This window comes from Urocitellus parryii, chromosome 13 (genome assembly GCF_045843805.1).
Source record: "Urocitellus parryii isolate mUroPar1 chromosome 13, mUroPar1.hap1, whole genome shotgun sequence".
Taxonomy (NCBI): domain Eukaryota; kingdom Metazoa; phylum Chordata; class Mammalia; order Rodentia; family Sciuridae; genus Urocitellus; species Urocitellus parryii.
Window position 1 is genome coordinate 56,544,664 of NC_135543.1, and position 19,878 is coordinate 56,564,541.

Below are 19,878 nucleotides of genomic sequence, written 5' to 3' on the forward strand. Positions count from 1 at the left end.
AGTGACTGGTTAGAGTTATTTAGGAAACCAAATAGAACTTGCAGTCTATAAAAGAGATTAGAAAGGACATCTGCTTGGGAGTCAAGAGCAAAAGTGCAGAAAAGAGATAAACCAGGATGAGGGGAGTAGAAAAGAGGAAACAGTGAAGAAAGAAAAAATATAGCATTCTTAGGCTTGTTAGAGATTGAGCATAATATTGGAAAATGACCTAGTGCCAAGTGATTATTCTTCAACTCAAGGTTAGAATATATATCCTTTACAATTTGTTTCAATCTTATGTGCTGAGGGTCAAAATATCATTTATATACAATCAAAATCATTTACTTGCTTTGACTTTTATTGGGTACCTACTAAATTCTAGGCAGAAAGAAGGAGAAGCCTGTCTCAGTCTTTCTCTGTAAGAACTGGAACTCCTGCTATTATACCTTTGTGTTCAAAGTGTTTTTTGGACTAGGAGTGTGGTTCAATGGTAGAGTGCTTGCCAAGGATACATAAGGCCCTGGTTTCCATCCCCAGCACCATAAAAAATAAAAAAGTATTTTTTATAGCTCTACACAGACCACATGGGGGTTCCATTATTCTCTTTATAAATGTCTTCTATGTAGTTTATGACATTTGTTCAGCAAGGACTTGTCAAGTGATCAGTACATTAAAAACATCATATGGCTCTCTAGGAGTCAAAGGTGGTAAGAAATGTCCTTACTCTTGGAAAACTCCAATGGGAGACAATGTCACTACACCTGTTCATTGTCTCCTTGGGTGGAAAAATGACCCTAATTCCTTTCTCCTTCTTCACAGTCCTTCCTTTCTACCCTGACAATCACTCCTATTTCTTTTCTTTGATTCCTTTTCAGGATCTCTACTCTATCTCTATTTTCTGTCTCTCTACTCTGCAGCACCTTGACCTATGGAAGAATTCCATACCTTCCATTCCATACGTACACAGTGGAATCAAATTAGATTGACACTATTACCAGATTGTTGTTGTTTTCTGTCCTTTGACAGCAAAATTCTCAAATATTCATCCTATTTTTGTTTCAGGATTTTTCTTTTCTTATTGCATTATTCTGCCATTTTTATTTTTCATTCTTGTGTGAGGCTCGACACTGTGTTATAATGAAACGAGAGTGGGCTTTGGTTTCATTGTCAGACCAGGGGGATGCAGAATGTAGCCCCATTACTTTGCTTCCCAACAATTTAGGATGAGCTTTGGACCCTGACAGCTTCTGACTTTAGTTGCCTCATTTGTAAAGCAGTATTAATATGCCTCATGGTGTATTAAACAAAAGTTCCATAAGATTCCCTAGCACATAATAGGTCTTCAAAAAGCCTAGCCTTCTTCCTTCCTAAGTAAGCAATTGGAAAATTTATCAGTACAGTTTAAATGCTCTTATCATTGAGAGTATCATCCAATCATTGCATACTGAGTATGGTCATAAGCTAGTCTTTGATTCCACCAGGTTTGCCTCTTAAATGTGAAGAAGCGTCTTGAAATGGTAGATATTACTTAACTGGCAAAGCAATATCTTAATATATCAACAGATCTTTTAAAAATAATAGCTCAGTAAATTTCCCTCCTTCTATTTTTGCCATAGTCTGAAAAACTTTATCACAGATATAGGATCAATGCCTCTATGTTGGGGTTTCTCTTCATGTGTGTAGGGAATCACCTAAAATGAATTCCTCAATCCTAATCCAGATCTTTGATCTGGAATCTTTAGGGAACCTAGCCATGTGCGTGTTTCAAAACCTCTGCAAATTATTCTTAAACTCTCTTTAATCAGAGGCTCTATATCCCAGAATCAATTAAACAGAATGTCACAATTAATATAAGCTTTATTTATTAAAGCACTTCATTGAGGAAAAATTGTAAATCTACTAAATGAGAACCTGAGGATGTGAGGATCTCTACTGCCCCTTAAGCCCCCTCCCCCAGTCATCATTACATTTCAAGGATCATATGTGTGTAGTTCTTAGGCCACATGAACATCCTGTCCCATATCCACATGCAGCTTGCCAGACTCTTTGCACATTGTTGGAGCCTTAGAAGTATTGACGCTTCTAGCAAGCAAGTGAAATTTATTATGTATTCTCACTTTTTAATAGGAGAATGGATGGCAAATTTGAGGGCATCGAAAAGGCTCTAAGGAGATTTTCAAGCAGTTAGTACTTTTTTCAGGAAGTTATCTTATCCTTTCTCCCACACAATTACTTTTTAGAAGCTAAACATGAACTAGACTGTGACCTAAAGCACAAAACCTGGAAGAAAATTCAACCGACAGTAGATGGTGATTTTAATGCTTCAAAGCTTAGTTTCAGAGAAATTGTTGGAAACTTCCACTCTTAACTTAGTCATTCTCAAAAATCATCAATTTCAGAAGTGCCACTCAGATCCCCTTTACTAATTATTCACTTTATATGAAAGGTGCACACAGTTGATAACTTAGCATTGACAAGTTATTTCCTCATTTTATTGCTTGACCATGATTTGAGAAATTCAAATAGAAAAATATTTCATCAGAATAGTAATAGCACTAATAATTCTCTTGGAACTTTTAATGTCCAGATAGCAGGTGATAAGCCTTTGATAGATCATTTTATTCACAGGGTGTCAGCCACATCAATAAATGAGAACAATGACTGTCATTAAATTAGAACACAAATAAAAAAGTAGATTAATTTTTAGAGAGGATATGTATGTATATCTCAAACAATTTGGTCTTTCAGTGTTTTATGAGAAGCAATATTTCTGATAATTACTTATAAGCCATACATGGTTCTCTATGCCCTACAGTGGAAATGAGGGACAAAGGAAGAGTTATAAATTCAAAAAAAATAATCAGGTTACAGATAACATACAAAGTGTGAATGTAGATTATTTCAGGAGTAGTGATTGACTTAGCATTCCAAGGAAGAAAAAGAATGATGTGTAATTTAAATGAAAAATCTTGGAGATGGTTTATGATTATGTGTAATGTTAATGTACAGCTGAAAGAAACCTAAATAACACTAAGGAATTTCATTTCTCTGAGTAACAAGATGTGAATGAACTATTTCATCATAATCTCTAAAATCAAAAGGCAGCTGTTTTTAATATAAAGAACAGAAAGACCTCTGCAAAGGTAAAAGGGTACAAAAATATGAAAATGAATTAAAATAGATCACCAGCCCCATAAATTCATAAAAATGCTGCTACAAAGTGGCTGAGGTTTGCTCATTTGAAATTTAAAGAGTATCTTTGGGGGCCAGTGCTGTTTGAAACACATTTGTAGACACAGTTTTTTCTGTATGTCCACAGCTTCCCTTTTTATTCTCTGCTTTCATCTCTTCCTGCATCCTCTTGTCTTTCTCAGTATCAAGCTTTTTTTTTCCAGTAGTTCCCTTTATTCCTGCCCCAACTCCTCTTTCTTTCTCTCTCCACCAAGCACCAGGAGTGGCATCATGATGCCTGGTTTGCCAGTCCTTGGGTTTGATTCAAACACTGAAGCCAAATACACTTCTTCCCAGGAGGAGGCCAGGCACCTGGTCCCACAAACTGCACTACCTTTCCCCCAGTCACACTGTGAGACTCAGGCACCATCTGTGAGTGTCACCACTTATGTGTATCTGGTTATTTGCCCAGGGAGTTCCTTGTGTCCTTTTAGTCCCAGGAACCCTCTCACCTTAAAAGTTGGAGGCTCCGGGGCTGGGGCTGAGGCTCAGTGGTAAGGCACTTGTCTAGCACATGTGAGGCACTGGGTTTATCCTCAGCACCCCATAAATAAATAAAATAAAGGTATTGTGTCCATCTGCAACTAAAACAATATATTAAAACAAAACAAAACAAAACAAAAACAAAGTTAGAGCCTCCTGGCCTGACAGGGCAGTTCACTTTCCATTACTTCCCGAGTTCCCTTCTTACCCTTCCACAAGGCCTAACCCCATTATTATTTGTGGTTCTTCATTTATTAAATATAATATAGGATGTTCTATCCAGTGAGCAAAGCTCATAATGCCATTAAGCCCAAGTTCCAACTCCACTCCTCCACTACTCCCAGACCTGTACCCAAGCTCCAGAAGGCAAAGCTAGTATGTGACTATAAAGATTTCTCTATCTGGTCTTATTCCCAGACCTGTACCCAAGCTCCAGAAGGCAAAGCTAGTATGTGACTTAAAGACTTCTCTGTCTGGTCTTATGGGACATCCTTTCCACAATTCATCAGAAATCCTTCAAGTCTGTTCCTTATTGCAACCTCTGACAAAAAGCCCTTCCAAATTCTCTCTCATGCTTCCTCAGTCTGGTTCTGTAGCTCACCTCTGGCACTCGCATGGCTTCTTATATTATGTTTGGTACCAGCTCCCTGCATGATGAAGGCACAGTCTTCTTCCTGCCTAATTGCCCCGCATAGCCTAGTTATGATACCTTGAGCCTGCAAGGAACTTAATAAGGATGTTCCTTTGAAGGCTGTGTCTTATGAAGAGGATTGTTCTGCATAAGTCCAGTGCTGTGATCATTGTATGTAGGTGGTAATGGGTAACATCTGGATGTTCCAGGATGTGTCTCTACCATTGATATGGCCACTGGTCAATCCCTCCCACCACTGGAATACAACTCCAAGTAGGTTTCACACTCTGCCTTTTTTTCCCTCCTTGTCTTCCCCTTCACCCTGGTTATGAGGCATGAATACAGGTCAAAGAATTTCCTGAATGAGCCAAAGCCCCTGTCCCCAAACCTCATATCTCCCTGTCACTGTCAACTTTGAGGACATTAAGACACTGTGCCTTTTTCTCAAGAGCTAGTAGCTCAGCTCTCATTTTCTCCCATTTGTCTATTCCCTTACCACCTGTAAACCTCTACTCCTTTCTCTGTCCTTCTCTCAAAACCTTCTTCTATGTCCTCTGTACTCCAGGTCAGCCACCTGCAATTCCACACATCCCAACCTCCGGGCTTGCACATTCACTTCTGGCTGTTCCAGACCACTCTTCCAACATGTCTCCTCCCCCCTTGAATTTCCTCCACCTCTTCACCTCATCCTTTTGCTGCTTTTTACACTAGGACAATGAGGCCATCACAAGGGACCAACAGAATGTTCTGTCCCCAGACCACAGTGTCAACCTGCCTGCGAGCCTTTGTGCCTGTGAGTTGTTCTTGCTGCTGTTCATCTCCCTAAGGCATCTGCCCCAACCCAGGCCATTTCCTCTGCTTGTGTGCATCCTGGAGCCCACCTTCCTGCCCCTTCTAGGACTTTGCCCCTATGCACATCTCCTTTTTTCTCCTGTATGGTCAACCTTTCCCTCTCTGATGAACCATTAGCATTGACACGCAAAGATGCTGTAACTCCCCCCATCTTCATTAAAAAAAAAAAAAAACTCAATTGATTTCCCTGTGTGCCTCCTGACTGCTATACCAGGAGGGCCCCTCTTTGTCTATGTTCAGCTCCTCCTCCTCCTATCCAATTTCCCTCCTCCCTCAGCTGGCTAGTCCCTCCTTGTGAGTCACCTTCTCTTTTCTGTGTTCACTTCCCAAGTGTCCTCATGCAAGCTCATGGCTTTATATACCATCTTCTATTATTATGAAAGTCCAAAATTTGTTCTAAACTGAGATCTCTCTCCTGTATATCCAACTGCCTGTTTAATATCTCCTTTGGATGTCAGTACCTCAAACCTGAGTGGACTAAAAACTAAATTCATGGTTTCCCCACCCAATCTCCAAACTTGTTCCTCTAACACTCAGTACTCTCTTCAGTAAATGGCACCTTTATCTCTCATGCAACTTCTACCAAGTGCAAGTGGATGTTACTCTGAAGCACTGTACATCTAATTCACTGACCAGTAGCCCGGTCATCAAAATATATGTCAAGTTGGACCTCATATCCCCAACTCTACTTCTTGCATTATGTTCTAGCCATCCTAGATTTGTGCTTGAGTTACTGTGAAAGCCTTAAAATTAATGTCCATATTACTATCATGGACCCCCTACAGTCTGCTGTGCCACCTGCTGCCAGGATGAGCCTCTTAAATATAAGCCAAATCACCTCTCTCCTGTACTGAGAATCCTCCTGTAGTTCCCATCTGAAACAGAGAAAAAGCAGAATTCTGCAACATCATGTCCCCACTTTCACAGATCTCTCCACCCCAGTCCCCCTTAGTGTTTCAACCTCATCTTGCACTTCAGAACTATTCCTTACCATTGCCTTGGAGGCTTCACCTCATGTCACCCTTTTTCTCTTTCAGGTCTCAGCCCAGTGCCATTTTCTCAGTGATTACTTCTGATTCCCACCTTACTAACCAACCCATCCCATTCTGCTGAATGCCTCTCCGCACTCACGGAGAGTGCAGAGCATCTGTTCACCTACAGTCTACACTATTTGTTTACATTTGTGTCTTTCTCCATAAGAACATAAGTTCCAGGAGGACAGAGGGCTTTGCCTTGTGCATTTGCTCATTGCCATATATACCCAATATAGTGCATGACACATTATTAGGTCCTCAGGAAACACTTGTTGAATAAATGAACATAGTTGCTGATGTTTTCTTCCACGTTCAGGGTCAGCCTGGCATTAATCAGTGTTTTGCAAGGGCTCCCATTGGTGTGCTGATGCCAGGCTGTCCCCTCAACCTTTTCTGACCTGGCCTCTGAGAATGTGTCTGCTCTTTCTAGGTAAGGCCACTCAGAGTACAGTCAGTAGTTCCAGGCATCAGTTATGGCCTTTGTGGCCTTCTGGGTTTGTCCCCTTCAGACTTTTGGGAGAATTTGTGCAGCCAGTTCAGTAGTCAACATCAGATCTAGACTTCAAGCCAGTGGCTGAGTACATCTTGTTCTAGGCCCAGCTTGCTGCTGTTATTTAATTTAACATTGAGATCTGGGCCAAAACTGACTTGTCTCCAGCCAAGTTGAAAACCAACCAAATACCACATTGGATAATCATTCCCTTTCTTCTGAACTTTTCTTATTCATACTAGATGTCATAATTGAAACTTTAAATAATGGAGTTGGACTGGAATATCACCATTTTTTATTTGCTTGGTCATTAAAACAAAGTTCCCAGAGCTGGCACTATGAGTCAAGATTGGGCATCTGCAAGGAGTGTGTGCTGTATTTCAGTAGCCTCATCTCTAGTCTCTATAATATTTTTGCATATTCATTATCTTTGTTAATATGGTCAAGCTTATTAGCTGATGCCCACTCTCAAATGAAACAAAATATACCGTATTCTCTAAACAAAATGCACACAAGATAAAAAAAAATGCCTTTCTACAAAAAATTAGAATTTATACAGAAAAAAGTATAAAAGTTTATACTCCATTGGAAAACTGACAAGAAAATAACAAGGCAGAGGGGAAAATATTACAAAAACAACTCTTTGCCAAGCAGTTTGTAAATTGTGCTGTTAAATTCATAGATGCCGGTGAGGAAAGACAAAAATAATGTTTTTTTTTAAAAAAAAAAACAACTATCAGTTGCAATCATAATCTGTCACAGATTGTCCAAAAGTGATTGATAGCTCCTAACCACGGGCACATGTTTCCAAAGAAATGAAAGCAGGGAAAAGAGCATCCTAAGAGATGTGGTTCTAGACATGTCCATTTTAGGAAGGGCAAGAGGGACAGAGCACACATGAGAAAGGCAGAACCTCCTGCACCCACAAAGCGCCCAGAGCCAAGGACATGCTCATCAGATTGTCTGAGACATGTGTCTTATTTCATCTCCACTTTGCGGTTGTGTCACTGCTTTATCAGAGAAACCTAAACCCAAATAAACACCTGAACCCATCAGAAGGTTGATCATGGGCCACTGTTCCCATTTTTTTGAGTCACTGTGCCATTTTGCAAATGACTGCTATCATAATCATGTTGCAACTGTGTGTCACACAGAAAGAGATCATTTCATTTTCTTGACCTGCAAAGGGAAATCAGTTAAAAGTAAGTCCTAAAGAATGATAATATGGAGCTTACAATGGCTGCATAATGATATACTTGCCTGTGTTCCAACAGGGAACAAAAAGCTAAGGGTGACTGCCTGTCTTTGTCCCAAAGCAGAAGAGTCATGAACAGTTCTTAATGAGCCCAGGTAAAATGCTGAATAAAGATAGCCAGTTATTCACTCAACAGAAGCAAATGTGACTATTAACGAGACTTACTCATCTGTTACTGAGTATTTATGATATACAGGTTGTATCTTACCACATTTTATGTTTAAATTTTTTTAACTAAAGTTTTTCTAAACATTTTTCCCAAACTCTTGCATTTACTAACATGATTTAGTTACCAAAAATGAAATAAAAAAATCTTAAATCATTTATGTATTTAGAAAATATATTTGGAGAACTGGTAAATGCTAACTTAATGAGATAAATGGAATGACTTATAATATGTGAGCATTTGGAAGAGTAAAATCCACATTATTTTATATATATATATATATATATATATATATATAAATAACATAAAATCAAATTTGCAAAACATTGGAATTTTTCAGTTTCTGAATTTGAAGTACTGTTTCTTTTTGCATGATTTTTTTTAATTTTAATTTTTATAACATACCCATTTCACTTTTAGGTTTTTCTTAACAATTTATTTAACATAAGAGTTTCTTCCAAGATGACCATCTGGTTGTATATTCCAGTGGTTTGTTGGATATTTCAGGTGTATAATGTCCATTAAAATAATTAACATTAATACTTTCAACATCTAACTAGACAACCAGTATAAGGGACATTCATTCAAACAAAATAGCAGAACATCTCTTGACCTTGTCATAAATAAAAGTGGCCTGTAAAGCTTTATCCAGAAGGGTTTTTGCTTAAGGTGTGCTCTCATTATGACTATTCCTTCTTTTAAGTGTGCCTCTGTGGTAGAATCTCAGATGAACATGGCCTTGGATCTTTTACTTCAAATCTCTCACCTGACCTTGACCAACTTTGTCAGGTCAGGTCCCAGCCATGTTCAGGATACAAGGTTTCTTGGAAAAAATCTTGATATGAAGAAGAAATGAGATTTGCATGTTCCTACACCCCCTATTTCTCAGCCATGACTTACATTAGAATTTGTCTAGTTTTCTGTGCACAAAGGCACAGATATGGTGAGAGTTCAGTTGTCAGGAATTGAGGATTACTAAGTAGAAACACCAACAGAAGGAGAGGAAAAGCTAATTCAATTTTAATTACATTTTTACCAACAAAAGCACAAAGAAAAGTCTAAGGTGAGAAGTTTGGGCATGAAATAACCTTTGTCTACCAAGTATGGGTTGCATGGTAGCTCAAACACCAAGCACCATCCCATCCTGGTATGCCATGGAGAAGCTCTGAAAAAAATAATTTCTGTTTAGTGAATTGAACATTGCATTCCTAATATTTTTCATCGTGAACTCATTCAGCAGAGGAAATGGATGTTTCATCAAACATGGATTTGACATTCCATCACATTACATCGTAAACAGGACAAACGGTGTGTTGGAAATGGGAAGCCAGGAGAGCTGAGACGTGGCCGCCTCTTTAAGTCCCTGGTTATCTCATTTAAACAGATATTAAATGTGGGTGCCAGTGGTGTGATCACCAGCTGCTTCCCACTTTGTGAATAAATTGCTTAGAAGGAGTCTTTTGCCTACCAGATGTGACCTAGATTTTGATTTCCAAAGGCAAAGGGAAAAAACTCTATTGTGTTAAAAAACAATTGCTGGTAAAATGCATGGTAAATGAGCTTATCTTACTTTTCCAGGTGTTTGGGCTAATATGTTATGGAATTATTGCTTCATTTATGAAAAATAATTGAGGAAAATGTTCCAGCAAATCAAATTTGGATAAAGGCTTAGGGATAGCTATTGTGTTGTTAGCAAGTTTTAAAATGGTAGAAAGAGCAGGAGCCAAGAGAGATAATAAAAATATTTTAAAACTGTATTTGAGAAGGAGTCTCTTATAAAGGGGTCAGACGTGGGTGTGCTGTGGTTTAGTAAAATATTGAAGAACAACGTGAACAATTATAGTCCTTTCAGTGCATATGAAAGCTGTTTTAAAAAAATCAAAGCTCCTCTGTCTGCTGGCTCTGATAAGTCTTATTACTCTGTTAAACGCAGAAAAAAAAATTTAAATGTAACATCTTTATTCTCTTACTCACTCTCTCTCTCCTGTTTCATTTCCTTTCATCTTCAGGAGCTGCCACTCCAAAACCAGTCCCAGAACCTGAGAAACAAACAGACCACACGGTTAAAATTGCTGGAGTCATTGCCGGCATCTTGCTGTTCGTTATTATATTTCTTGGAGTTGTGTTGGTAATGAAGAAAAGGTGAGTCCCCAGCTGTTGCCAAAAATTTAGTTATCTCCCATTGTTTGCCAGGTTGCTTCATGTGTAAAAATATTTAGTTACTGTGTTGGCGCTGATGACCAAGACACATCTGTGACTCTGTGATTGCTAACATTTTTCATCATGTAGCATTCAACGTTATGGGACAGAAATTTGGAGTAAATGGCTGTGTTTTGTATGAATATACAAAACATATTATGCCAGAATAGTACAAGAATTTTGTGCCTTATAACACATAAAGCTCTGAAAATCTTAGAAGCTGGTTCCCTGCAAGGGAATTTATAGTAATTATTGCTAACATGCTAGTATATCTGGGATTCTCAAGGATATGAGAAAGCACTTTTCCTTTTTTTTTTTTTTTTATAAGGAAGATGAGCCCATGTTATGTGCAGGTACCATGCTAGGGTGTTTGCTTAATCAGCACTACCCCTTGAAAAAGTGAATCTCAAAGAACAGCCCCACAGAAAAATAGCAGAGCATCAACACGTATAAGGACAAGTTATACTGTGAGTTAAATGTTATAATATGGCCCTGTCTAGCTAAAGGGTCATCTGGGGGAAGAGATAAATAAAATATATCTGGCTATAGTAAGCAATTCTTACCTTTCATACTTGAAAAATTTTGCTCTGTAAATACAAGTAAAACCATACTTAGCAGTGAAATCTTCAATCTATATAAATGGCCAACTTAAAAATATAGATGGTGGGCTGGGGATGTGGCTCAAGCAGTAACACACTCGCCTGGCATGCGAGGGGCACTAGGTTAGATCCTCAGCACCACATAAAAATAAAATAAAGATGTTGTGTCCACTGAAAACTAAAAAATAAATATTAAAAATTCTCTCTCTCTCTCTCTCTCTCTCTCTTTAATATAGATGGTACAAAACTCCAAAATGGAAGAAATGCATGGGTCTTGTTACTTTTCTCTGTGGTTTATAAACAATTATTTTAATGGAGTGGGAGGAGTGAGGTCATAGATATTAGGCAGCAAAGGAGGAGAGGTTTCCAAGTAAGGTCTTGAAAGTTGTGCCTTGTCATGAAAGGTGGCTGGACTGGGTCCTGAAGTCTGCTGATGGCCTTTAGCAGGTAGGAACATGATCCAAATTTTATCATAGGAAGTTGAGCTGACTGAGGAAGGGAAGTCCTCTAGTCAGGAAGACCGGTAAAGAGAGGGGGAAATCTCTTGAGAAATATTTGAGGGGAAAATTTTAGTAGCCATTTGGAGGAAGAACAAGCAATACAGAGAGAACCTGGCTCCTGGTTAGGACAAGTTAGTGGAGATAGCACCATTTACCAAAATGTGGAGTGGAGGAGGAATTAGAACACATGTGAGGAATAAAGATGGAGAATTCAGCTGTGCACATGCTAGGCTTAGGGTTCCATTAGGGGAGATGTCCCATGTAGGTGGGTATGTTCTTGTGGAGGAATCTTAATTTCCATAGCCTAAAAGCCTTCAATATTTCTAGCTGAAGCCGTGGGATTGAACCAGTCCTCTGAAAGTTATTGTAGAGTGAGAAGAAACATCATCAAAAACGAAGATAAAACCTGGGTTGGTAGCAATATAGAAGGGGTGAATCTATATCCAAATATTGCACATATGCTGCTTTTCTTCTTCCTCCATTGTGTGTTTTCTTCCAGTTCAGCTCCAGAATGAAGTGTGGCCCATTCATAGCCTTGTACACCACAGGTTTGGGGTCCTCATGATATCATGTTCTTTATCCTTTGTCATATGCTGTTTATCCTTTTTTTCCTTTTCTTCACCCTTCATTTAATTGCTCCTATAACTTTGAATGCTTTTTTCTTCATTCTAGTTCTCTATACCTCTCTTAACTTTTCTTACTCTCCTTTGTTTCTCTTTTTCCTCCATATTTCTTACATTTTAATTTTTTTCTCTCTATCCTCTTCCTAACCTCTCACCTCTCATAATTGTTTTCCCCTAGATGTTATTCATCTTGATGTTTATCTGAATACCTGATTTTTGGCACCAATGATATCTCTCTCTCTCTCTCTCTCTCTCTCTCTCTCTCTCTCTCTCTTTCTCTCTCTCAGTACTAGTGGTAATAGTATAACTCAATTAAAACAGAAACCTAAGCAACAATAAACTCTCCTGTGCTTGGATATTCAAACTGAAGATTTCAGAGTGATTTATTGTAAATTCTGGGAATGTATTGGGTCTTTATGTCATATAGCAAGCCCTCTGTGAGGAATCATTTGAAACTAGTAATCCAGTTGCCCTTGTGACTTTAGCTAAATGTTAACTAATCCTCTAAGGGTCTATTTCTGATGGATTAATTCATCTCTCTACCTAGGTCTCTCAGGTAGTCACAGAGGTGATGTTATAAATTATGCATTTGAAGAGATTGCCTACGGTAACATATGGCCTTGATACAACTTTAGGCTAAATACCCCTAAGTCCTGTCAAATTTTACATGATTATTTACTGCACAATATTCTTTAAAGGGCTGTCTTCACAGCATGCACCATGTTTGTCTTTGCATCTTTTGAAATTTTCCATAAGGCAAATTAGCCAATGCCTTATTCTTAGAATAGGTAAGACCTATGAAACTTAGGCCAGAGCAATAATGTGATACAAACTGTCATATTTAACACAAATTCTTAAAAACTTCTAATAGTTCAGGGCTTCTCACCCAAATTCAAGTCTAAATTCTAAAAGTAGTGCTTTTAAACAGAATAGTTAAAACATGCTATTAATCATAGATAAGTTGCTGGAGTGTTATTGATGTGTAACAAGCATGTTTCATTATTTAAGCCTACCCAGTAGGTCTGCCAAATGTTCTCTTTGTTCAGTCACTTCAGGCCCAGAAATGTTCGCTGGTGAGTAGTTGATCTTTCAGCCACGTCTCTCCCTGTCCCATAGGAGGCCCTCAATTAAAAAGGAGAAGCAGTGGGGAAGTGAAAAAAGGGAATGAGAGAGAAAAAGGCAAGCACAGCCTCAGGTGTGGATTTCTAGACATAATTAGTCATTTTTGCTGGTAGAACCTAATTCTACCAAACTTCGAGCTCATTCCTGTGTGGGCTAGTTAGCCTGCTTTTTCTTTACCCACAGCATTCTGAGTCAGCCAACTCAAATATATGCATTGGTCATAAAGACCACCTATGCCCAAGAGAGGGAATGGCCTTCTTTAAAAATAGTTGGAGAAGGTGGAAAAGTAAAATCTGTTCAACTCATACTAACTCGTGAAATTCTTTTGCATATACGTAATAATGACTAAAAACTGACATGACATTCTGTCTTAATGTCCTATAAACCTCTCATAAATCAATGAGTTTTTTTGTTTGTGAGTCCTAAGTCATTTGGCCCTTGTCTGGACTATAATATGAAAATCTCTTTTCTTTAAAAACCTGAACATTTATTTTACTTTGTTCTATAGGCAAAGCAATCTCTTTTTATTTTTTCCTATCTAAAAGTATGTGTTCTTTTGAGGATGCAACATTTTTGATATAGCAACTGTTAAGGTAGGATGGGAGATAAAGATTTATAAAGTTAAAGTTTCATGCAGAGCCACATGGTAATATACTCTCAAAATTAAAGTATATTAACATGAATAGTAGATATTTCTTTCCATATTTCACCATGTATAATTAAATTTATTTATGTAAATGAAAATACCTGCATTTTCAACATTTTTCAAAGGAACAATTTATCTCAATTACATGTTAGACAGAATTTAGTATATAAGCACCATCAAATTTACCATGATTAATTATATTTACTATTGTTTCTAAAATTGGTGTAGATCTTTCATAAGTTTGAGAACATTTGTATTAATTACAATAATATTCATGTCTCAGCCACTAAGATACATTGAAATTGAAGAAGTTGTGACTATTGGGAAATAATTAAAGAGAAATAAATTACTGGGCAAAATAGCAAATGGTAGCTGTTCTATTACATAAACACTGGTTACAGGTAAATATAACTGTTTTAATCTTGAAACATTATGTTCCTGTCTTCTTTCCATAACTCATTTTAACTGATTGATATACATTTTACAAATGAAGCATAAATTGTTAAATATTTAGTGCCCATTCTATTATATTTAAACAATACTAGTATTACCAAGATGAAAATTGCAATAAAAATGAGAAATATTTCTGAAGTTATCATGAAACAAAAAAGATAAGAGAGAAAATTTGATGAAAGGTCTATTTTCAAAGAGATGCCTGAGGTGTGTTGCTGGAGGCAAGTTGACATTAGCTCTAGTTCCCCTCCTCTGCCTGTTTACACAGGATATAGGATTTCCCCCACTATTGCTAAGTGTGACTCATATGCAGAAAACATCTTAAGTTCTGAATGCTTAATTCAAACTCCTATTTCAAAATCACAGTTCTTAAAACTACAAGAAGGCAATCATGAAGATATTTCTTCCTGAATAGCTTTTTTAAAATATGAATTTAGGATGGAGTCATATATAAGAATCAGATCCTGAGACCTCTCTACCCTTGCACATGCTCTGGCATACTTGAAACAGTACATATGTGCACACAGATGTATAATGGGCATGTCATTTCCACCTCTCAATTAACTTCTGTCCTTCATGTTTCTACATGAAAACTGAATAGGTTGGTAGTTAAGGGTAAGTTGAACAAATAGACCTGTATAAAGGCCTCTCTTAACTTAGACTTTATGTGATTACTCTAGCTCCTGTACTAATCCCCATTTCTGAACTCAACCTAATAGTTTATTTAACTATGGCTTATTCAGAATTCTTTTGGAATTCTTTATAAAAATGATTTTATTTTAAAAGGAGGGTAAGGAATGTAAGTACCAACCTTCCACCTGATGGAGGAAACTGTCAGAGAATGCTAAGGAGCATGCCTTTAGAATCTCGCCTTCCAGCTTTCAAATTTGAAGAAGTATGAATTTAAATAAGGTTTCACCTCTATGCACTAATTTGTGTCTATGAAATATGATGATGTGGTTGAAGTGTATTTCATGGAGAGGCAGTGAGGATTAAAGTAGCTTATGTATGTACATAGTTTGTGCTTGATAAATATAATAGCTTAAGGATTCAGAAGTTCAGGAACTGGTCCCAGGGCACATATGTAGTAGGTGGCAGAGGCTGGATTAAACACAAATGTGTCTTAGTCCTTATCACCCTGCTGCAGTGACTCCTGGGAGTAAAATTCACAGGTGTCCTTTGCTCTGTAAAATGAAGGATCCTTCTGTACTCATTGGCTAAAAGCATGGTACCATCATCAGCTTGTCACAGTTTACCATTATTTTAAGACTACAGATATTTGAAATGCTGCCAGCATGCCATAGTCTTTTTGAATCATCAATGGAGAATATTTTCAGATATCTTTTATTTATAAAATCCATTTTCTACTTCCTCTTTTACAGAGATGTTTTTGAAATCCTTTTGAATATGTGTAATTTTTGTCAATTCATTAGTTTCTTCTGATGGCACAATAGTGAAGATGCTTTCCTGTGGCTCAATGAATGAAAGAAATTTGTTAAGTTTTATAGTAAGTCCTGAGGCAAAGGCATGTTAGCCACACCCCTTCCTCCTCAGAGGCTCAGGAAGTCTGGGAGTTGTGGAGGTGGGAGCCAGGGCCCTGGAGACTGCTGCCTGGGCTTGTGTCTGAGGCTCCCTGCCTGTGTGAACCACCTAGTTTTGTGTTCCTCAGTTTCCCCCAGCTATACCAAGGACATAATAATAGAACCTATCTCAGAAAGTGTTAGGAGAAAAAAACAAGTCAATCCTTTCAAATGCTGGCTCCTGCAAATATCAACTATATTAACAATGAACATAATCTGCTATAGAGGAGCTCTCAGTGCCTCTCTCGAGTCAATGTCCCTTGTGTGTATGCCTCCAAGTCTTTGTTTTCAGACATAGGATAAGAGCAGGGACAGGAACTGTCTATGCTTTAGAGGGAAACCTCCCCTACTTTGCCTGTGGGGAGCATCTCTCCTTTGCATCCAAGGACACACACTGGATGGATCTTTAATTATGGAGATAGCTAGTGACACAGCCACCTGGAATGAGACAGCTCATTGGCCTCTTTCCTAAAGGCCAGGCCTTGGTGAAAATGCTGTGGCTGAAAGCATCAAGCAAAACCCTTCTTTTTGCTAACTCACTAGGATTCTTTATGTAGAGGCCATCGCTGAGTCAAGGAACAGGTTAGTTTATGGGGGAAAGATCAATGTTCTCTGCAGAGAAGAAAACCACAAGTGGTTGGAAAAGCCCTCAGAAACCCAGAAGCTTCTGAGTAGATATGGCCTTGGAATTAACCACAAATATGTGGAGGTTCAAAAACTGCCAAACTAAACCTGGCAAAGTAACAACTGATTCACTTCCTGGGGTAAGGACACAAGGTAGCTTTGCCCTGCTCAGGGTGCTAAAAACCTCTTCGTGCACCTGCACGGACCCTGAACCTATTTTCAGTTCTGCTCCTGCAGCTATCACTATTCTAGAAGGTCAGGCAGGCTCCTGAACCACCTGGATTATGGGCTCTTATGCAGCCTTGTGACCAGGATCTGTCCCTGGGCTTGTACTACACTCATCAGGGAAAATTCTCAGAGCCATCTTAGGGAACAGTTGTCCAACCGATTCTTAATTTTAATGCTTGGATACTTCTGAGCACAACTTATTTGATACTTACCCTTTAGCATAGCTTTTGAAAACTGTATCTTTTTGTAAACCTTACCTCTGAAGCTCCAGCCTTAGATTTCATCTAAGGATATAAAGAGAGGGTTGTATATTAACTACTAAAACTGACCATTTGTCACATGGCTGTTCCCAGATGGTATCAACATTGACTGAACTATCCCAACCTATGGTCTTGCATTCTCTAGAGAGGGTATCTGTCTATATTCATGCTGACAGGAGTTTACTCTAAGGTTTGTAGAGTGGGAAATATCATGAACATGAAAACTGGATATATCCAGTTTGGAACGATTGTTCAAATCAGTATTTTGGTGAGTCCAGGGATTCAAACTTCATAATATCACTTCTTCAATTTTTTTCTGATTTTGTTTTGTATTAATAATGAAAACAGCCATGAAAATATGTACAGTAAAAGTAAAAAACTATATACCTTAAAAAATAAATAAGCTGATTTCTAATCTGAGTTCTTTGTGCTAGATACATGATCCCTCTTCTAACATAAATCTAAATTTCTTTTTAACAGGGAAAGGAGTTATAAATGGGATCACTCATTTAGACTCATTTATAGAAAATTGAATAAAACTAAAATTTATAAAGAATAAATAAGAACTGTTGTGTTAGAAGGAGAAGGGTTTTCTGATTTGGGGGTTTTTGGACAATGTTAGTGTTGCAAGTTGTAAAACTATGTTAAATAACATATTTACTTAAATAAGACAGGCATGTTTCTTCACAGACTTTTTAAAGTGAATGATGCTTCACTAGATCCACTAAAAGAAGTTTTTGGCTTTGTTATTTTCATATATCCTGTTTCCTTTTTGGCACTGCCATATGGAAATAAAGCAAAGCTATTTTTATGGGGTTTACTGCACCAAGTAAAAATGGAATCATTTATTGAGTTCTAACATACTTCTATTTCTTTGTAAAAATAAAACAAGGAAGAAAATTGGCAAAATTTTTGATGTTATTCATCTAAGAATGGCCCGTTTTACTCACCAGCATGGACACAAATTTCCAACATTAATTGAGTTCCTGTGATGATGGATGCAGCCTCTGCCTAAGAGCCCCAATTCCAGTTTGGACACCTGAAATTTGGCGCTCCTCTAATTTCAGTGGCAACAGTCTAGCCTCCTGACATTCACACTCTGGGCAATTTAGGTGCCATTTTTCCTATTAGATTATAGCATGACATATGGGATGATCCTTCTTAGTCATCTTCAACACCCCATTCTGACATCTAGTGCAGTGCTTTGCCCATTCTAGAAATGTAACATACCTCATCAATAACAAAGAGAAACACTTGTCTACACAAGTCATAGGGGTGTGTATCTCAGTGGTAGAGCACTTGCCTAGCAAGCAGGAGGCCCTCCTAAATAAATAAATAAAGCCTTAAATGTAACACCAGACTTTGAATTGCTTTGACCTTAAAAAAATCTGGTATATAAGTTTTATAATATATTTTATATTTCTGTAGTATAAATATTACAGTGAACAGATTCTCTACTTAGAATATATAATTTTTAAAAAATGCAAATAGTAATTCTTTGAAATTTTAATTTAATATTTTAAAATAGCTGAAAGAATAGGTATATAAATCTGATACAGTTTAATTAAAAGAAAAAAAGGTCTCATACTCTAATTATATTTAAATTACCATTTATTTTATTTATTCATTTTTTTAATATTTTTGAATTGACAGTAATTACATATATTTATGGGATGCAGGCTGTCATTTCAACATGGATACAATATGTAGGGAATCAGATAATGGTAACTAACATATGTCACCGTCACCAAAGACATAACTATGATTTTTTTTTAAACATACAAACCCTCTTTATGTTAAATTAATTATAGTCAATCATAGCTTCCTATAGAATATTAGAAGTTGTTCTTTCTATTCTATTGCACCCCTGTACCCATTAACCATTCCATCTCCATTCCTCCCTTCCCTAAGTATAACAACCCAAAGTTGCTATTTTGAAACTTTGTATGATAAATAATATGCTATTTCTGAAACTATAAATAATATACTCCATTGCATTTTTCACAAGCAACATGAATTTAGATTAAAAAGTGATATTCAAAAATGAAAAATCAGAGACTGTGGTTGTAGCTCATTAGTGGAGCGCTTGCCTAACTTGTGTGAGGCACTGGATTTGACCCTCAGCACCATATAAAAATGAATAAGTAAATAGATAGATAGATAGATAAAATAAAGATATTGTGTCCAGCTATTTTTTTTTTAATTTTAAAAGTGAATGAACAGCCTCCACGTGAATTTTCCTTATACTATGGGCACGGGTCCTAATCAGTCAAAACATCCAGTTTTTCAGGTCTTACATTCAGGGTGTTACAGTAGAAGTCTCTAGACCTTCATCTTTGGTAGCTATGTCTGATGTCTCAGGTTCATGGTCCTCTCATTTCCAGAAAAGCTGCTCTGCAGCTAATAGCCCTCCCACTGTGTCATTGCATGGCACTGTTCCTTCTGGCATGGTTGATATGAATTTGTGATGTACGTTCGCTCATTGTCCCTGTGTCAGAAAGAAAATATTAATAGGAATAAATTCAGGGGAAAGCCATTTGCTGAAATGGTTCTTGTGAGTGCATAGTTATTGGGAGCTATCAAAAATGTCCTTTATCCTTTTACTTGATTTGTCTTAAAAGCCTGAGTTGGGGTTTGGAGTCAGCATGGTCAGTAGTTGAGGAAATTGGCCACTCCTTAAAAAAAATTGGTCAATTATCAATTCATCATTCCTAGGTATGGCTTTAACCTTTACTGAAAAGGAAGAAAAGAAACTCTCAGAGATACATTAAGATCCTCAAAATGAAGTTGTGACATAGCATTCACTGAAAATCTTGACTAGTAGCCATCATCCAGGAGTGGTATTGTTCCTTAGAGGAAGCTTAGAAATGCCTGCTGGTGTCCTCACTGAGAATTATTTCATCATTGTGGCATCTGTTGGTTG

General features: G+C 37.5%; 1 protein-coding gene across 7 annotated transcripts in view; it reads left to right on the top strand.

Annotated features, from left to right (window-relative positions):
• The window catches only part of Ptprm (protein tyrosine phosphatase receptor type M), a 788,264-nt gene that overhangs the window by 534,620 nt on the left and 233,766 nt on the right, over nt 1-19,878 (top strand). For all 7 annotated transcript variants that reach the window (XM_077792334.1, XM_026408885.2, XM_026408886.2 and 4 more), the window contains one exon: nt 10,131-10,263. In XM_077792334.1, the coding sequence (XP_077648460.1) occupies nt 10,131-10,263 (133 nt within the window). The remainder of the gene's footprint in view (nt 1-10,130; nt 10,264-19,878) is intronic.